Source organism: Oryx dammah, unplaced genomic scaffold (assembly GCF_014754425.2).
Source record: "Oryx dammah isolate SB20612 unplaced genomic scaffold, SCBI_Odam_1.1 HiC_scaffold_28, whole genome shotgun sequence".
Lineage (NCBI taxonomy): Eukaryota > Metazoa > Chordata > Mammalia > Artiodactyla > Bovidae > Oryx > Oryx dammah.
Genome location: NW_024070212.1, coordinates 98,240,104 through 98,260,734, shown reverse-complemented (window position 1 = coordinate 98,260,734; position 20,631 = coordinate 98,240,104). Strand labels below are relative to the sequence as shown.

At 39.8% G+C, this 20,631-nt stretch overlaps 2 protein-coding genes across 5 annotated transcripts in view; one reads left to right on the top strand and one right to left on the bottom strand.

The window, feature by feature from the left end:
• GPBP1L1 (GC-rich promoter binding protein 1 like 1) overlaps positions 1–14,416 on the bottom strand; it is a 64,237-nt gene extending 49,821 nt beyond the window's left edge. The window contains exon 1 of one of the 3 annotated variants that reach the window (XM_040231320.1): positions 14,367–14,416. The gene's annotated coding sequence lies outside the window, so the exon portion shown is untranslated. Of the gene's footprint in view, positions 1–13,709; positions 13,857–14,327 lie in introns of those variants that run through there. The other 2 variants (XM_040231319.1, XM_040231318.1) reach the window with 2 other exon arrangements.
• Positions 14,417–16,019: 1,603 nt separating this feature from the next.
• On the top strand, positions 16,020–20,631 carry TMEM69 (transmembrane protein 69). 2 transcript variants are annotated; one of them, XM_040231350.1, is made up of 3 exons: positions 16,020–16,105; positions 18,313–18,452; positions 19,628–20,631. In XM_040231350.1, the coding sequence occupies exons 2-3, from the start codon at positions 18,399–18,401 to the stop codon at positions 20,339–20,341; spliced, it is 768 nt and encodes a 255-aa protein (XP_040087284.1). In that variant the 5' UTR covers positions 16,020–16,105; positions 18,313–18,398; the 3' UTR covers positions 20,342–20,631. The 2 variants fall into 2 exon arrangements, with proteins under 2 accessions (XP_040087284.1, XP_040087285.1); XM_040231351.1 differs by having other exon boundaries at positions 16,033–16,105; positions 18,316–18,452.

The following is a 20,631-nucleotide window of genomic DNA, read 5'->3' as shown; positions in this document are numbered from 1 at the left end:
AAGTATCTTTTCCAACTTAATGGTTTGTTTTTTTTAATGAACATAAGTTCTTATTTTAAATGTAATCAACACACCTGAAAGTAAAACATCATTGTGAATCAACTATATTCCAATAAAATTTTTAAATAAATAGCTGAGAAAATGTAGTCAAAATTGCTGATCAAGACATGATTATTTGGGGGGTGGGGCACGCCATGCAGCATGTGGGATCTTAGTTTCCCAACCAGGGATTGAACTGGTGCCCGCTGCAGCAGCAGCACAGTCTTAACCACTGGACTGCTAGGGAAGTCCCTAAGATACCTATTTTTAATCTAATGTATAAAAGCCTTTCTTCCCCAAAGTTCAAAGAATTTACCTACATTATCTTCTTAGTTTTACAGTTTTGCCTTTCACATTTAAGACATAAATCAGTTGGAACTGATACGTATCCAATATGAGGTCCGAGTTCAGTTTCATTTTTTTTTAACTGCACGAGTAACTAGTCCCAAATGTCCCAAACCATTCTTTCTCCACTGATTTAAAAAGCCAGCTCAGAGTTCTCTGGTGGCCTAGTGATCAGGATTCCAGGCTTTCACTGCCACGGTCCACGTTCAATCCCTGGTCAGGCAACTGAGATGCTGTAAGCCGTGGGTTATCACCCCTCAAAAGGCCAGCTCAATTTTAAATTGTTTCTACATATGCATGGATCTGTTTCTAGACTTCTGTTCCACTTGTTCATTTGTCTATTCCTATACTACAAATCATTCATGTTAGGAAGGAGGAGAGACAGGAAAGTTGACATATCCACACTGAAATATTCACAAAGGACTGGTGTAACCTCTGTCAGGGAGCAGCATCAGTGGCAACCATCCATTGCATCAAGATATCCTGCTCTTCTCCCTACTCTGTGATTGCTTCTTTTCTTATTCTTTTGCTCTGTAAATATAACCACTACCTAAAAGCTCTGATGCAGCACACTTTGTTTCTTTGGAATCTCTTCACCATCTCATTCATTTTTAAGTCTTCAGTTCTCACCTCTAAGCGGGTGACTTAAATAAAATCTCTACTTCATGAAGCATTAGATCATGCACATACCTATACTCAAGTATCCAACACCATGTATTATTTACCTGTTTATATATTTATTTCCCTATGCTTGATAGGGATTAATAGCAAATGGGGTCATCTCTTAGTACAGACAGGATGACCATTAAATAATCATTTCTTTAAGAAATGTTGACAACTATTAGCATCTCCTTTAACTGTTCTTAAGACCTCTCTTTAAACATTTCTTATTCCTTAAACTGCAGAGTCCAAGACTATTTACTTTGCAGATCTTCAGATATTCACTGGCCCTAAAATTTCCTTTCCAAATCTCATGATTTGAAAAGAACACTACTTAGGTTTAAACGTCTACCACTTTCAATTCCTCTAAAGGACCGAGAAACCCTACAATAGTCTATACTCATTTGTTAACTGCGCACTCATTTCCTTCCCAAGTCCTTAATAAGGAGAACTCCAAGGTAACTGGTGCCTTGCTTAATTTTTAACCTTCACATTATTATTTCATCAGAGAAAGGAGCCCAGGATCATATTCTACTTTTTTTTTTTTTAATTTCAGGAGATTAATTCATACCTACAACTTCTAAACCATGAAATTTGAGCACATCTTTCAATGAACCAAAGAGATATCATACATCTTTAAGATTTCTTTCACAGCCATTTCTGTTAAGATAATACTTACTAGCATGATTATTAATACTGGTAAGTAAGGTCTGCTATTACATGATAGGAGTCCAACAAACAAAAAAATTCTATTTCTAGTACAAACTCAATGATGCCCAAGTTATCTGTCAAAAAATATAACTGCATATTTAACATATTACCCTGCCCATAAGAGACATGCATGTGATAAGTGAGTGTTCTCAAATTCAATGAAGCACTACAGAATGTATTACTCAGAATTACTCATCAACTCATACTTTCAAAACCTGAGTAAAATTATGGGGTACTATCTCACACTCTCCAAACTGGCAAAAACAAATCCTGAAACTATCAAGTGCTGATAAAAATATAAAGCAACAAGAAATTTTCACATATTGCTGGTGTGAGTGTAAACTCATACAACTACTTCTGAAAACAGTTTGACAAATACAATATTGAAGCTGTGAAACATCCATGACCCACCCAATTTTAACCATACATTAAAGTAAGACAAAGTGCATAACAATATTTGCTACAGGATTGTATACAGTAAACAAAAAACTAAATTACCTAAATGTTCACCAATAGACTGATTTAGAGTTTCTCTGGTGCCTCAATGGTAAAGAATCTGCCTGCCAATGAGGAGATATAGGTTTGATCCCTGCATTGGGAAGATCCCCTGGAGAAGGAAATGGCAACCCACTCCAGTATTCTTGCCTGGGAAATCCCAGGTACAGAGGAGCCTGGCGGGCTACAGTCCATGGAGTCTGGACACGACTTAGCAACTAAACAACACCACAAGACTGATTAAATTGTGGATTTGTACAATGCTATACAGCAGGAAATATCACATTAGAGATGTACATAAACAAAATGGATGACTCTCACAAAATAGAATTAAAAAGTTGTATGATACCATATAAAGTTTAAAAAAATGAGTACAAAAAATAAACATAAAAAAGGAGTAACAGTATCAGATAGTTTTGGGAAGTGCTTAGTCACTCAGTCAAGTCTGACTCTTCGTGACCCCACTGACTGTAGCCCACCAGACTCCTTTGTCCATGGGGATTTTCCAGGCCAGAATACTGGAGTGGGTTGCCATGCCCTCCTCAAGGAGATCTTCCCAACCCAGGGACTGAACTCAGGTCTCCCACATTGCAGGCGGATTCTTTACCATCTGAGCCATTAGGGAAGTCCAAGAATGCTGGAATGGGTAGCCTATCCCTTCTCCAGGGGAACTTCCCAGGAATCAAACCGGGGTCTCTTGCATTGCAGGCAAATTCTTTACCAGCTAAGCTACTAAGGAAGCCTTGGTTATGGGATATAGTCAAAGAAAGCAGAATTACTTAAAAATGCAAGAGAATGACAAACACCTAATTCAGGATGAAAGACACAAAGATATATAATCAAAAAGGAACATATATAAGAGCTTCAATTTTGCATACTGGCATAAGGATAAACATAGAGGTCAATGGAACAGAACCAAGAAACCAGAAGTAAACCTAGTAAGTATGGCTAAATGATTTTTAACAAAGAAGCCAAGATATATCAACAGGGGAAAAATGGTCTTTCTTTTCAACAAATGGTGCAATGATCACTGGATGTTCACTACAACAACACAAAAATTAACTATAAGTGGGTCAAAAGCCTTAGTATAAGAGCTAAAAGTAAACAGAGGAGTGATTTTAAGTTAGGGAAAGAGAAATTGAACTTCTTTATCAAAATCAAAAACATTTGTGCTTCAAAGGACACAGTCAAGAAAGTGAAAGGACAACACAGAGAGAAAACATCTGCAAATCATATATCATGTAAGGGACTTGTATTCAAAATAATATCACAATAAAATATCACCTTACACCTATGAGAATAGTTATGACATTATAAAAAGGACAAGATACTGGCGAGGATGTAGAGAAAAGGGAACCCTTACGCACTGTTCATTGGAACGTAAACTAGTGCAGTCACTATGGAAAACAGTATGGAGGTTCTTCAAAAATTTAAAAACAGAGTATCAAATGAGCCAGCGATTCCACTTCTGAGTGTTTTCCAAAGGAAAGGAAAACACTAACTTGAAAAGCTATGCACCCCCATGCATGTACACACAGCCTGAAATATTATTCAGTCATAAGAATGAATTCTTGCCATTTTCAACAATATGGATGAACTTCGAGGGTACAAGGCTAAGTGAAATAAGACACAGAGAGACAAATACTTTATGATCTCACTCATATGTAGAATTTTAAAAAGCAGCACCAAGCTCATATACAGAGAACAGACTGGTAATTGCCAGAAGTGGGGCGGGGTGTGCCAAATGGTTAAAGGGCTCAAAAGGTACAAACTTCCAGTTACAAAATAAATAAGCTATGGGGATAAAAGGTATAGCATGGTGACTATAGTTAATTATGTTGTTGTTTAGCCACCAAATCATGTCTGACTCTTTTGCGACCCCATGGACTATAGCCCGCCAGGCTCCTCTGTTCATAGGACTTCCCAGGCAAGGATACTGGAGTGGTTTGCCATTTCCTTCTCCAGGGGATCTTCCCTACCCAGGGATCAAATCTGCATCTCCTGCACTGGCAGGTGGATTCTTTACTGCTGAGCCACCAGGGAAGCCCCAACAGTTAATTATGTCGTTCAGTCGCCCAGTTATGGCCAACTCTTTGTGACCCCATGGACTGCAGCACGCCAGGCCTCTCTGTTGATTATGCTCAGTGCATATTTAAAAGTTGCAAGTTCTCATTACAAGAAAGAAATTTTATAACTATATGGTGACAAATGTTAACCAGATTTACTGTGTTCCTTATTTTGCAATATCTGCTATAATTATAAAATTATCATATACACCTGAAATACAACGTCAAGTTTCAATTAAAAAAGAATCCTACAACACAACAGTAAAAAGACAACCCAATTAAAAAGCTAGCAGAGGATATGAATAGATATTTCTCTCAAGATACTCAAGAGACCAAGGGGTCACTTCAGAAAAGTTTCTTAAAAAGTCAGTTACCATATGACCCAGCAATTCCACTTCTATAAAGATCCAAGAAAGATGTAAACATATATCCCCACAGAAACTCGACATGAACGTTCATAACAGCATTACTAACAACTGCAAACAGGTAAAAATGCAAATGCCCATTAACTGATGAGTGAAAAAACAAAATGTGTAATATTCATACAATAGACTATATGGCAAAAAAGAGAAAAATACTGAAAACATACTACAACATGTATGAAAATTAAAAACATTATGCTTAGTGAAAGAAGCCAGACACAAAAGACCACATACTGTATAATTTTATTTATATGTAATGTCCAAAATAGGCCATTCCAGAGACAGAAAGGAGATTAGTGGCTGCCTAGAGTTGAAGAGGTGAATGCTAATGGTCATGAGACTTCTTTCTGGGGTGATGAAAATGTTCTAAAATTAGATAGTAGCGATGGTTATACAACTGTGAATAGAGTAAAAAAACAAACCAAAAAACCCCATTAAATTGTACATATTAAGTGGGTAGTTTGTTATGTAAATTCTATCTCAATAAAGCTGTCTTTAAAAAATTAGGTCAACGATTAATAACAAACAAGGAACTTGTACAAAGTAGCAACACTCAAATTAGTTTCTTGTTGCAAGTGGCAAGACTTACTGTTTAATATATGGACACAACCATTATCACCTTAATCCAAGAATCAACCTTAACACTACTAAAAGAAGGTCAACCAGGTATTATGTGCATTATGACATGATGCAAAATGAAACAGAGCTATGATGTATTCTCGCCAAAATGTTTAGATATAAATCCATCAAGCTTTTACCTGTAAACTTTAGAGATAAATACAGGAACAAAAGGTACAAACTAAGTGATACCTTAAGAATGCAACTGTATAAAAGCATTCTCAGGACAACCAGTCCAGTCTCAAAGTTAACATCACTGAAAAATAAGGACTAAGCTAGGTTAAAGGCTTCCCAGGTGGTGAGTGGTAAAGAATTTGACTGCCAATGCAGGAGACACAGATTCAATCCCTGGGTCAGGAAGATCCCCTGGCAAAGAAAATGGCAACCCATTCCAGTACTCTTGCCTGGGAAATCCCATGGACAGAGAAGCCTGGTGGGTTATAGTCCGTGGGGTCACAAAAGAGTCAGACACAACTTAGCAACTAAACTACAAAGCTAGATTGAAGACAAATTAAATAAAGTGCATTTTAAGTTACTTTTATTTTTACTTTATTTTTGGCCACACTGCACAGCTTGTGGGATTTTAGTTCCCCAACCAGGGAATGAGCCCAGGCCACGGAGCCAAAGTGTTGAGCCCTAACTTGCCAAGAAATTCCCTAAACAAAGGGTTACAATGGACAAGGTCCTGGTTCAGATATTAGTTTGGATAGCCAGCAGTAGCAAACATTTTTTTTTTTTTTTGATCAGCTGGGGAAATTTGAATAATAGCACCTGCATACCAAAGGAAAGGAATATGGAGCGTGGGTATCACCCAGTTAAAAAAAAAAGCCAAGCTGTAAACTGATCTCATTTTAGTAAAATAAAAGTAAAAACTTACGTATATGTGCTTAGAGAAAGATCTTGGGAGGAAATGCACCAAAAGATAACAATAGTGATTTCTGAATGACAGGAATGTCAAGTTTTTATTTCCACATATCTGTATACTCTAATATTCTACACAGCACATTCACTGTTTTTTTTTTTTTTAAATAAAAGAATTAAAGACAGAATCACATGGGGGGCTTTAATAAACTAACAGTGTCCAGGCCTCATCCCATATATATTTAAAAATGTTGACAACGACTGCTCTTAAGAATTGGGAGTGGATAAAAGGGAAAATTCTTGTCTAGGTTTGTCTTTAAAAAAGACATTTATGGACTTTTTATTGAGTTAGGAAGGAGACCACTCTAAATAGAGGCAGTAACTATATCTTTTAGAAGGAGCAAATTATATTAGTTAATTTTACAAATTAGGATCCTTGGTTGAAAAAAAGAAATCCGGTTTCGGTATATTAGCAGAATAGGAAATTTATCAACAGGATATTGAGAGTTCCAAAAAAAAAAAAAAAGATTTGGCAAACCTGTAAAAAATCAAGTCAAGTTAAGCAGTCAAAACCAACAATCAAAGTCACATCACAGGAAGAAGTCTCTCAGAAAACTGCCCACTAGCTAGTATGCCACTGCCACAAGTCAACAGAATCAATTCTAAACTGTCCTTGCTCCTTTGTATCTCTCTCACTCCAGATTCAAATACCCAGTCAAGTGTATTTGATTGGCACAGCTGGGTCACAGCTACCAGGGGCCTCGGAAAGAAAGTATATGTGTATATGCAAACAAGCTACATGTCCTTTTCCAGCTTCCACTCCCATCAAGTTTCACAAAAAGGCAATATTGGAACAGGGTTAAATGGTAAACAGACAAAAGAAACAAAGAAAAACTTTAAAGTCCAATTACTAGAATGTCCAACATATACATCTTCCCAGTCTTCCCATTAGTAACAAATTTTAATCATTGTGCCTTCTGATTCATTCTCCAAAAAACATTTCCTGAAAGTAATTTCACAAAGTATAAAACTTTTAGACTAAAATTTGCAACCTTTCTAAGGTAGTTATCTCCTTTCCAACATTTTGTTATTAAAAGGTCACAAGCACCTGCTGCAAACACACCTATATACTATCCCACTGATAGAAATGTAATTTACTTAAATCACAACAGTTCCAAATAAACCAACATATTATGAAACATACTATGTTACAAAAGTATATTTATCACCTGATGCAATCTGACACATTAAATTCAAGCTATAAGAGTCAGGTAACTAAGTGGATTAGTTTTATGTACAAGCATATTTAAAAATCTCTTCTCAAGAATAAATTTTTTGCTCAAAATCCAAACATTACTTTTAAGTTAGAAGAGCAGACTCTGGATCTGGTTGGCTCTGCCATGTACTAGCTGCATGACTTTGGACAAGTCACTTCACCTCTTTTGCTTCAAATCCTTATCTGTAACTGGAGATTGTTGCAAAATCAATGATTAAGTGAGTGAATATATGTAAAGTGTTAAGAACATTGCCTGGATGCTCTTCTCAGGGAAATAAAAAAGGGTCTTGTTTACAGTGAGTACTCCATAGGTGTAATGCTTAATAGTTAAGGACTAGGAGGGATGAAAAAAAGCAGAGGTATTACTTTGCCAACAAAGGTCCATCTAGTCAAGGCTATGGTTTTTCCAGTGGTCATGTATGGATGTGAGATTTGGACTGTGAAGAAAGCTGAGCACCGAAGAATTGATGCTTTTGAACTGTGGTGTTGGAGAAGACTCTTGAGAGTCCCTTAGACTGCAAGGAGATCAGTCCTGGATGTTCATTGGAAGGACTGATGCTGAGGCTGAAACTCCAATACTTTGGCCACAATACCTCATGCGAAGAGTTGACTCATTGGAAAAAACCCTGATGCTGGGAGGGATTGGGGGCAGGAGGAGAAGGGGATGACAGAGGATGAGATGGCTGGATGGCATCACCGACTCGATGCACATGAGTTTGGGTGAACTCCGGGAGTTGGTGATGGACAGGGAGGCCTGGCGTGCTGCAATTCATGGAGCTGCAAAGAGTTGGACACGACTGAGCGACTGAACTGAACTGAGGAGGGATAAATGGGCTTCCCAGGTGGCACTAGTGGTAAAGAACCTGACTGCTAATGCAGGAGACATAAGAGTCATGGGTTTGATCCCTGGGTGAGGAAGATCCCCTGGAGGAGGGCACGGCAACCCACTCCAGTATTTTTGCCCAGAGAATTCCATGGACAGAGGAGCCTGGTAGGCTGCCTACAGTCCACTGGGTTACAGAGTCGGACACAACTGAAGTGGCTTGGCTCGCACACGCACACACAGGGCAGGGGGTAAACAACAGGAAAAAAATTCTGTTTTGAGAAGAGAAATTTTCAGACCAAACAGGCTGAGGAAACTACTCACTAGTAACCAAAAAAGAAGACAAAACCACTACAAACCCAGCATATTTAGCTCAATTTTATTTTTTTTTAGCTCAATTTTATAATGCAACAAATATACACTAGGTAGGAGAAAAAAAAAGGACAAGAAACAAACTAGCTGGAAAAGTTAACACTGAATTGGGCACAGGACCAAAATAAACACTCCATTTTACAACTATGTTGAAAGAGGGTTAATATCTCATACAATTACTCTATGCTGCTCAACAGAGAAATTGTGAGAAAATGATATGAGAAACACTGAACAAACCAGAAGAAAAAAAAAGGCTACCAATTTACAGGAAAATCTAGAATGTGGGAAACTGCAGGAGAAATAACCTGGTTTCTTCAACAAAGTACAAGGGAAAAAACCCAGAAGAAACATACAACCTAAGACGCTTAAAAGAATATCAGTCAATTACAGTGTGTGGGACCTGGATACTGATTCAAATAAAGAGAAGTCAACAAAAAAGTAATAACTAGAAAAGGAAAAAAAGAATATCAAAAGGCCCATGTGCAACCATCTGTTCAGATTCCATACAATTTAATTCAATGAGTAAAAGGTAAAGACAATTTTGAAAAATTTACTTGACAATTATGAAGTGCTTACAACAGTCAGGCATTGTATTAAGAACTAAACAAATGTTATTTCATTTATTTACCACAAAAATTCTATGAGAAGGTACTATTATCCCCATTTAACAAAGCAGCAGGCAGAAATCATACCTAAAATTTTACCAAAGTCTCAAAGCTTTAAGTGGTAATGCAGAGATTCAAACCAAGGGCACTATGACCACCATACCACCACGCCATCTCTCTACATGATGTGGTGAAAATCCAGCTTCGGAATCAGACAGCTGTCTGAGTCCCCACCTCTCACTGTTATGCAAACCACTGAACTTCTTGGATCCTCTGTACACTCACATATAGAAGCATTAATATCACCTATTTAAACAAGCGTTTTGAGGAGCAACAAGAATATATATATATATATATTCTTGATATATATATATTCTTGATATATATATATATATAATGGATTCTGTTACACCCTCTAGCTTATGAAACCTTCGATAAATGGTTCTCACTATCCTTCTACCATACCTGGTAAGACTAATTAGAAAGCAGAGCTAATAATTCATAAGCACATAGCTGGAACACCGGAATAGTTCTACCTTTTAATTAACTAACTAAAGAACCCCCAAACCAACTTTTCAACATACTTGTAAACTTCAAGGACAGCAGTAATTCAGAACAGAACTTTTTAATATAATGACATTTAAATATATAATCTTTGGTGGCTCAGACAGTAAAGTATCTGCCTAAAATGCAGGAGACCCAGGTTCGACCCCTAGGTTGGGAAGATCCCCTGGAGAAGGGAATGACAACCTACTTCAGTGTTCTTCCCTGGAGAATTCCATGGACAGAGGAGCCTGGTGGGCTACAGTCCATGGGGTCACAAAGATTAGGACATGACTGAGGGACTAACACTTTCAAACTTATAATCAGCAGAAACCAGAGTTTGCAATATACAGTATAATCAAACTTAATTCTTAAAAGACAAAAAAACAAAAACACAACCAACTTATTCCACACATACAGACCTGCTACTCAGAAAAGTGCACTAAAACTTTGTTCATACTGATGATCCTCTTGTCTGACATCTGATTAATATATGGCAAAGTAGTCTTATTATAGAAAAGGAAGGTAAGCTTAATGACTATGTTAAAAATTAACTCCTTTAAGAAAGACAGCTTTCTGTGTTGTTATCCTGTGGATATTTTTGTGCTTATCTGTTAAACTACTAAGTTCCTGGGTGGTAAGAATGTTTTATAGTCATCTAGGCATTCCTAGACCTTAGCAGGCTGAAACTGGCACCACAGTATAGCCTCCAACATTTCTTAAAGTGTTTCTTAAAAGAATGATTGAACCATTTTGTTTGAAAAATAATGTGTCCAACAGATCAGTTAAAGGTCGATTTTTTAAAATAATAAATAATTTTTATTACTATTATTTTTTGTCATGCCATGCTGCATGCAGGATCTTACGTCTCTAGCCACGTATCAAACCCAGGTTTCCTTGTAATGAAAGCGACGAGTCCTAATCACTGGATTGCCAGGGAAGTCTGACCAAAAGGCTGATTATTCGCTTCAGAAAATAAAAATAACTATTAGATGCCTTTAAACATTTGCTGAGTATATTTGAAATCACCTGCAAAATTCATAACATGAGCAATATTTTACCTCATTAGTTAAGATATACCTGTGGACAGAAGAACTTCAACTCATCTCACTGAATTATTTTTCAAGGTTGATTGTAGCCAGTTTTGTTTTGAGCAGAAATCCAGTGGGAAATAAAAAATCAGTCTGATTTTGAAGTGACTTGGGCAGCTACCACTCAGCACAACCACATATCAAACTGTAGACAATGGCAACTATAGTCAGTTACAAAGTAGCATGTTTCCTATGTACAGAAAGAAAAGAAAGAAAGTGAAGTCGCTCAATGTCTGACTCTTCTGACTCTTTGCGACCCCATGGACTGCAGCTTACCAGGCCTCTCCGTCCATGGGATTTTCCAAGCAGGAGTACTGGAGTGGGTTGCTATTTCCTTCTCCAGGGGATCTTCCCCACCTAGGGATCGAACCCAGGTCTCCAGCATTGTAGGCAGATGCTTTACCGTCTGAGCCACCAGGGCAGTCCCTTTCTATGAATGGGGAAAGCCAAAACTTCATTCAAGGTTTTCATCTTACTATCACCTAGATTCCTTCCCCATTACAATTATTTGAAAAACCATAAATACATACCACAATTTGCCTTTTCCACAAACTACTTTTTCAGTTGGGATATTTAAAAAATTGCTTAGGTTTAAATATGTACCAGTTGGATGAATATATGAACGTATTTTCCTCAACAAAAATAATGGGAGTAAAACAATATCTACCTCACAGGAATAAACTAATAAAAATATAAAGTAATTCAAGCAACCGTAAGCCTCTGGCACATTAGTTACTTCTGTTACTAAGTGCATATACTTTAAGTTTTAATCATAAAACAAAGATACGCAATTTGTTGGGAGTATGATTCAAAATTGTTGTTTTATCTAAGTATTTAAATATTAGTTACAAGCAGAAATATGTCCCAGATTTCTTGTCATTCCAAACGTATTAAAATGGCTGCATGTGCTGTCCTCAACCAAACTACTAAACAGCCACTGACAAGAAAACCAAGCTGAATTCATTCAAAGTAAAAATGGCTTCCTAACACCCCCCCCCACCACAAAATTTCAAGAGCTTTGCTAAGATACTATTCAGAATCAATTGAAAGAATATTTGTATCAGTATGTACAAACTGTTTTGAGAACCTTTAAAAAAAAAAGGTCTCACCCAAGTTTATGGGTTCAGTAGTCAACAAAAGCAAAACACAAAGCAACTGACTTGTAATTTCTATAAAGCACTTTAAACGTTTTTTCTGTAAAACCACCAAAATAATTTAAGAACAACAACAACAAATCCTAGGGGAGTTGACAAAAGTAAACTTTCGTATTGAACGAATGTGGAAAGGTAAATTGAAATTGACTCCCTAGGGAAGGAAGATAAAGTAAAATAGTTTATTTTCCTATTAATTCCAAACTTCTCATTCACAATTAGCACTTTATTATTTTATCTTTTAGACAGATTTCAACTTGAAACTGGAGCATCTTCCCAAATACTGAAGTTAGCTTTTTGATTTCCATTCTATGCTCTTTTGTTTTCAGTTAAACCTCTGGCTCTCATGTTGTTTTTTAAGCAGCAAACAAAAAAACAGCCTTTTGTTTGAAAGGGCCCAACAATCAGGCACTCCACTTAAAGTCTGTTTTCATTTGTCTTACATTCTTCTGATACGTGTCCCAATATAAAAGACCTTAGAAAAGGCCAGCAATCGACCAAACTGCAAATCTAAGTCTATTGAAGACCAATCACTATACTTTTGGAAGGAATTACATAGAATGTGACTTCTGTTACTAAATTAAAACATGAGCCACCATAAACTTTATTTTTCCCAGATAAGCAATAAATATTAAGAGCAAGTATTTTAACAAATATGACAAACGAACTTAACAGCACAAAGTTGGCTGATAAAATTACCACCACAGCACAATTTCAAAACTATAAGCAACTAGCAAAAAAACCGCACCCACTCTTATGTAAACTTTTGGAGTAAGCAAACTACTTTAGCTTCACCTTTGTTTTCACGTAGCAAAGGCTCTTGAAGATAAGACAACAGTAAGATCAAAAGACCCAGTTGTTGAAAAATAACCAAGGAAAAATAACTAAGAAGTCAAGACTTGTTAACGTGTTTAAGTTACTAAGCTCGGGGCACTTTCCCAAGCTACAGCCATTTTAGATTCAGCCTTTCTTTTGAGTTTCACGGGGAGTAGGGAGAGGTAGATGTAAAACAGAAAAAGTCCTCACTAAAACACTTAAATATCGACCAGCTTTTTTCTCCCGGTAGGGAGGAGTCGGTAGGGGCTGGACAGACCATCTAAATCAACGAAAACACCTCGCTACCAAGGAGAACCGGAACACTGGGGGCAGGGGTGTGGGGTTAAAGCTCTTCTTTCCCCCTCAGATACCCCACATTTGACTCACACGTTTTTTACCCCTTAGATTTTTCCATCACTGGAAAACAAAAGCCCTTGGCTCTAATTTAAGAAGGAGAAAGAAAAAGTAACCGTAAACCAAGCTACTCAATCACCAACAAGCCGGAACGCCTGGAGCGGAGCCAGAGAGCCGCAGGTGAGCGTTCCGACCCGAAGAGCAAAGTTAAAGTAGGAGCGCTCTGGCAGAGTCTCGACGACGCTCGTGTGCAACGCTCCACGCGTGGGGGAAGGTGCCCCGTTCGAACCACACGACCCGTGGGCTCTGCTCCCGGTCCCCGGACCGACCTACACCCAACCACCTGTGTGAGAGCCTCCTTCAACTTGTTTCAACAGCCGGTCAGTCAGGCACCGGGTGGAGCCCTGCGCCAGATCTCTCACGATCTCCTACCCCTCCCGTTGTCGGGAACTCTCACTCACCGGGCAGTGGAGGGGCTATAGTTAGGGACCAGTCGCGGCGTCTGAGGGCGCGTCCCCAGCTTCCTGATCCGGCAGAGGTGGAGAGCCCACAACCATAACAAAGGTCTTCCCAAAATGGCTGCCCGGCCCACACGGCCCAGGAGGGGCAGACCGGGTGGAGGGGGAGGAGCGACGACCAGCCCGGCCCTCCCGCAATCTCACCCCGCCTCTCACACGCCCACCCGTTCGCACCGCCCACAAGCGCGCAGGCGCATGCGCATGAGCCCTGTTCGGGTGACCCCCGCCGGCGCCCCAAGCAGCCAACGTTTAGCCGAGGGGACGGCGGTTATTCCCTGCCCCGCCCCCAGCTCCCTCCGCTGCGTCTCTTGGCGGAGCCCCTGCCCCTTTACAGAGTTGAACACTGTCTTTCCTAGCGCCGCCTCAGAGGCAGAGACCAGCTGGATTTGGTACTCTCCTTCACATCTCCTCTCCAGGCACTAGGGCCTGGGCGCCGGTGAATGAGTGGGTGGGGGTGTATATGTACACCCGTTTTTCCCCGCCCCTTCATTCTGCACCTTCCCACACCCCATCTCTCAGCAAGCGCACTTCTCCAAACTATATCTACAAGTACTAACAAACCGGTTTTGTAGGCGCGTGTGTTTTCCGACCCTTTCCCACCTTCGGCTCCTTCCTTCTTTCACGTGCGCGCGCCGTTAAGACTCCAGCCCCCAGCAGGCCACACGGCCGGGCTTTGGCGGCCTGAGTGGCTGGTCCCGACGCACTACCCGCTGGGAGTGGTAGTTCCGCCCGACCGCTGGCGTCACGCCCCTGTCCCAGTACTGGGCAGTTTTCTGGCCAGAGCCTGCTCCAGTGCCAGGGTGGAGAAGCTGTTTCTTCGGCTCTAAGTCTCATTGGGTATCGCATAACGGGAAGGGGCGGCGCTGCCATGGCCGAGAAGGAAATAAAAGTGAAAGCCTATGGCGACTGGAAAGTGTTACTATTAGGAAGAATTCGCTGTGAATCTGTTCTGTACGAGAGGCTAAACCATGTCATAGCCGGCAACCAAGAAGCTAGACTACCTATAATACCTAGAATCGGGAGGAATGGAGGAACTGGGTAGCGTGGGCACCTGCAGCTCTCCTTTTGTTTTCAGATAAACGCGCAAATTGCCTGATGGTGCTTCCTTTGATAGACTGTGAAATGGAGGCCCAGAGAAGGGAAGGAACTTGCTCAAGGTCACAAAGCCCACAAATAAAAGTTAAAGGAGAGAGTGACAGGAGAAATAATCAAACTTACACAGGTTACCCTAAAGGCTCTTATCACACTTTTCATGAAAATAAAAGTCTTGCCCCTTATTTTCTTTATTTCTTAACAAAATTTCCAGGTACCAGCAAAGAGAATGAAGTGGAACTTTTTTCTCCTTAAGTAGTATTAGTTCAGTACCTTAATGAGCTGTGAGATATGCCCAGATTATCCTAGAAACCCCTTTTTAATGCAAAGTCAAAAATTAGTTCCAAGGACTTCCCTGGCTAAGACTCTGCACTCTCAGTGTAGGGGTTCCAGTTCGATCCCTGGTCGGGAAACTAGATCCCACATGCTGCAACTAAGACCCGGTGCAGCCAAATAAATAAATATTTTTTTAAAAGAAAAAATGAGTTCCAGAGATGGCAAGCAATTTGGCCAAGTCATACTTGGCCTAGACTCCAAATCTCCTACCTTCCTACACCACCATCACTCCGTAATTGCACTCTACCTTCACGGACTCTGCGGGGCAGATTTTGCTGGCTGGGAAACCTGGACTAGAAAGGAAAGGACCATTTAAGAACCCTACTACTACTACTAAGGATTCGCTCAGTTGTGTCTGACTCTTTGCTACCCCGTGGACTGTAGCCCACCAGGCTCCTCCATCCATGGGATTCTCCAGGAAAGAGTACTGGAGTGAGTTACCATTTCCTTCTCCATGGGATCTTCCCAACCCAGGGATCAAACCCATGTCTCCCGCACTGCAGGCAGACGCTTTAACCTCTGAGCCACTAGGGAAGCCCCTTTAAGTACCCTACAGATTTCAAAGCCAGTTTCTACTAGAACTAAGATTTTACAGAAAACCCAGGGTGGGACTGGAGAAGGAAATGGCAACCCACTCCAGTACTCTTGCCTGGAAAATCCCATGGACAGAGGAGCGTAGTAGGCTACAGTCCACGGGGTCGCAAAGAGTCGGACACGACTGAGCCACTTCACTACACTTCACTTCACTTCAGGGTGGGAACTAGTTAGCGCTGGTCAAGTTTCCACCCGGACTCTTTTTTTTGCTCTCAGGAAGTGAGGGGAGACTATTCTCACTTGCCGGAAGTCTTTTTTCCAGAGTTCCGAGCTCTTCTTGCAGTTCAGGTTTGTACCTCTGTGTGCGACGCTGGCAAGTGAGTAGCAGGGCTGTTGCCACAGGTGCAGGTTGGGAAAAGTGGTGGGGCACCAAGGCTTTGGTGTAAATTGAAGCTGCGGGCGCTGCTGAACAAAATTTTCCGGGGATCTTTGCGTCCAGACTTAATCCCTTTTGTACTGATGTCGGCTCTAAGAGTTGTAGTTTGTAACTCTTATTTGGCGCAGTGGAAATATTGAGCATTTTCACCCAAATTGAGTGGATTAACTCTTGGGTCTTTGTCCTTAATCTCCTCACCCGTTGCCATCCCGGGCTTTAGGCTATCACATTTTTGCTTTAATACCCTTGAGTTGGAAACCATTTGTCACACTGCCTAGGGAGTTCGGAAGGTTGGGGGAGTATGTAATCCCTTAAAAAGGTGATTTTGAACAAACGTGAGTAGGTCGGTCCTGCAGGCATGTGTGTTTGGGAGTCAGGAAGTGTGTTTTTGTGTAGCCATTCAGTTGTGTCCGACTCTGATCCCATGCACTGTAGGCAGGCTGCCAGTTTCCTCTGTCCATGGAATTCTCCAGGCGAGAATACTGGAGTGGGTTGCCATTCCCTTCCCCAGAGGATCTTCCTGACCTAGGAATCAAACCTGGGTCTCCTGCATCGAAGGCAGATTCTTTACCATCTGAGCCACCAGGGAAGCCCATATTATCTAATTGACCCGGGATAACTTAACTCCCTACTTGCTTCCATATATGGAGAGATAGCCATTGACAGTCTGGTATACAGAATTTCTTGACCCAGCCCTAATATCTGTGATCAAGAAACTAGTTCACTGTTTTTTTTTTCCCCCCAATAGACGAGAAGTAAATTTATTAATAAAGGAATCTTTTGAGAGATCAGCAAGGGGGCTCTGCCAAGTTTTTTTTTTTAATCTGTGTTAGATCTTAGATGTGACTCCTTGCGGCTGGAGAGCCTAGTTGCTTTTGCATGTGGGATCTTAGTTCCTCCACAGGGCTCAAACCGCATCCCCTGCATTGGGAGACTGCAGACTCTCAACCACTGGACCACCAGGGAAGTCCCCAAGTTTTTAAATTAAGCAGCAACTGTGGGTTTTGGATTTTAGACACTTGTTTTTCTGGTTAATACTGGGACTCATGTAAACATGACAGATCTGGGTTCATAGTATTCTCATTCAGCCACTTACTGGTTGCTTACACTTTGTAAGGTGGGAATAATAGCTAATTTTTTTTTTTTTTTTAGGGCCTGCTTTGTGTTAGGGACAGTGCTCAGCATTTTACATCTATTAGCTTATTTAATTTTTATAGCGACCCTATGTAGTTATTATAAGACTTAGGTGAGTGAACTGCACTATAATCAGGTTAAATAATTTGTCCAAAATCACGTAACTAATACATGGTAGAGCCAGAATTCCAGCCCAGGTCACTTGACTCCAAAATCTGCACTCTAACTTAACAGATTATTAATATCACACAGCACCAAGTTGATGAGGTGACTGTATTAAATAAGTTCGTGCATATAAAACACATAGTTATAATGCCTGGTTCACAGCTAGTTGTATTGATTGCTATTATCATTACTTTTAAGCTATAAACTCCTAAGCCCCAAAATAAATAACTAAGGAGAAAAAAGAAAGCAGACAAGCTATGACTTTCAGTGTTAAAGATAAGAAAGCTGGCACTTCAAAGAAGCAATTTATCCAAGGTCACACAGTTGGGAAATGATAGAGACATTTGTAAAAATCTAGATACATTGACCAGAGAAGGCAGTGGCACCCCACTCCAGTACTCTTGCCTGGAAAATCCCATGGATGGAGGAGCCTGGTAGGCTGCAGTCCATGGGGTCGCTAAGAGTAGGACATGACTGAGCGACTTCACTTTCATGCATTGGAGAAGGAAATGGCAACCCACTCCAGTGTTCTTGCCTGGAGAATCCCAGGGACGGGGGAGCCTGGTGGGCTGCCGTCTCTGGGGTCACACAGAGTCAGACAAGCCTGAAGTGACTTAGCAGCAGTAGCAGATACATTGTCTCTGCATTACTCTTCTTTACACCCAACAGCAAAAGTTAAAATAATGGTTCAAAGAAAAGGATCTATTTACTACATGTTACTGATTTTTTAAAACATTAATGACTGTTTCCAAAGGAAACTGTTATATGGAAGAAATTCCCCCAAATTCCTATTTTTAAAAATTATGTATGAAGTGAAGAAAATTAAATGACATCTTATTTTGTTCACAGCAGCATGCTTCTGATTCAGACCCTCCACTTAACTATAAAAATACATTAATCAGAACTGTGTGGGATCTTCCTAAGCAAGACTTTCAATGGGACCCAGTATGCTTCACTTCATCCGGAAGTTTTCTCAAGCATCTTCAAAGGTTGGTTTATTCAGCAAATATCTGAGCACTACTTTCCAAGCACTGCTTCATTGGACAATAGTAGTAAAATAAAGAAGACAAAAATCCTTATCTTCATACTCTAGTTGATCTAGGTAAGAGTAAAATACAAATAAGTGAAATATTTAATATGTCAAAGTGAAATATTTGGTATGTCAAATGGTAAGTGCTGTGGAGAACTACAGAGCAGGGAAGGGGAATAGGGACAGTAGACTTTTAAGTTCTGCATTTATAAATAGGGTGGTCAGAGTGAGGCAATGATCGATGCAGATACCTTAGGGAAGAACATTTTAGACAAAAAGAAAAAAAAACAGTTCTCAAGATGGACTCATTCCTAGCAATTTTGAGTAACTACCAAGATTCTTTAAATAGCTCTTTTGTTTTCTTTAATCCAGTATTTTCTGAGTTACAGTTGATCTGTGTAACTATTGAAGTATGGAATCTACTCACTAAAGAACAGAATCAGCAGAAGAGGTTATTGCTTTGGCCATGTGCCATGAACAGCACTGGGGATTTTTTTTAAGGCAAAGGAAAAAAAAATGGTCCAAGCCCTCAGGTCTACTGAGACAGACAAGTGAACATGTGATTTTAATTCACTGTGACAGTTATGATAGGAGTATGCATAGGGTACTTACTTACAGCAGAATTAAACACATTGGAGAAAGCTTCCAGCTGAATTTTGAAAGGTAAGTTCCCTAAAGAGAAAAATGGTAATCTAAAATTCTAGGCAGAGACTTGAAGAAAGGCATGAAGCTATGAAAAGTTTGCAGTGTCTAAAGCTTAATTTTCTTTACATACAACAGAACTGCCATAGTAATTAGTGCAGCTTCTTTTTCAATTTATAATTAGAAGAGGCAGTTTAGAATGCCAAGAGCTGAAGACCTAGTCTTTACCTGTTCCTCCAGATGTTTCTTTCATGGGAAAATATTGTGGTAGGCCAAAACATACCGCGGTTTCTATTCCGTAGTAGCTTCTTTGGCATGTTGTATAGCTATTTAATAGTCTTTGCAGCAATAACATCACCCTATACGCCAATCTTTACATTTGACATGCAACACATGGTTTGTTTTTATATTGTTTCATATTGTGACTAAAACATTTGGTGATTTTCTTTTTTAAGTCTGTTTTATTGTATTCTGGTTCTATTTTCCCTATAGATGCTGAAGTACACTTCCACAGTCAGACCAGGAGCCAGCAGGAGAATAGAAACACTTTCTCACAAGACATGTCTTCAGCAGAACTTTTCCCCTTTGTTTCCGAGACTTTGGCTTTTCTCGTCCTTTCCAGCATGTGTGAGCAAGACACAGTATTATCATACTTCCCTATGCAGTTTTAAGAAGAAGCAAGAGCAAGCAGTGCTTCCAGCCAGGCCACCACGAACAATCAGTTTCCTGCCTGACAGCCCAAAGCCAGCATTATACATAACTCTGGCAGGACTAATCCCCTTCGTTGCTCCACCACTGGTCATGGTGATGACAAAGACTTATATTCCCATATTAGCTTTTACTCAGATGGCTTATGGAGCCAGTTTCCTTTCTTTCTTGGGAGGGATCAGATGGGGTTTTGCTCTGCCAGAAGGTAGTCCAGCCAAACCAGACTTCCTCAATTTAGCTAATAGTACAGCTCCTGTTGTGTTTTCATGGTTTGCTTTCTTTATTTCTGAAAGACTAAGTGAAGCTATAGTCACAGTAATAATAGGTTTGGGGATAGCGTTACACACTGAACTTTTTCTCTTGCCCCATTATCCCAATTGGTTCAAAGCCCTGAGGATAGTAGTCACTTTAGTGGCCTTTTTTTCATTTGTAATCACTTTACTAGTGAAAAATTTTTATCCAGAGAAAGGACCCAAGAGACTTGGGCAAGTAAAATAAACATAAAACTACTCTATAGATAATGTTAGCATGTTGGTTAGAAGCCTTGTGTTTTGTAGTCATCTTTTTCTACCTCTCCTGTTTAGCTTTTTCCCAGGAAAGGTGATATTTTCTTTACAAACTATTTTTCATTTGTAGAAATCTTTATCTTACAGAAACCACTGAGAAGCAGCTTGAAAACCCTTAAATAAAATTCTCATTTAGTCTTTTTATGAGTTATAGTCATCCACTTAAAATTTTCAATGTTTTGTTTTGAAAAATGTAAATAAAAAATGATGAAAAACACTGTG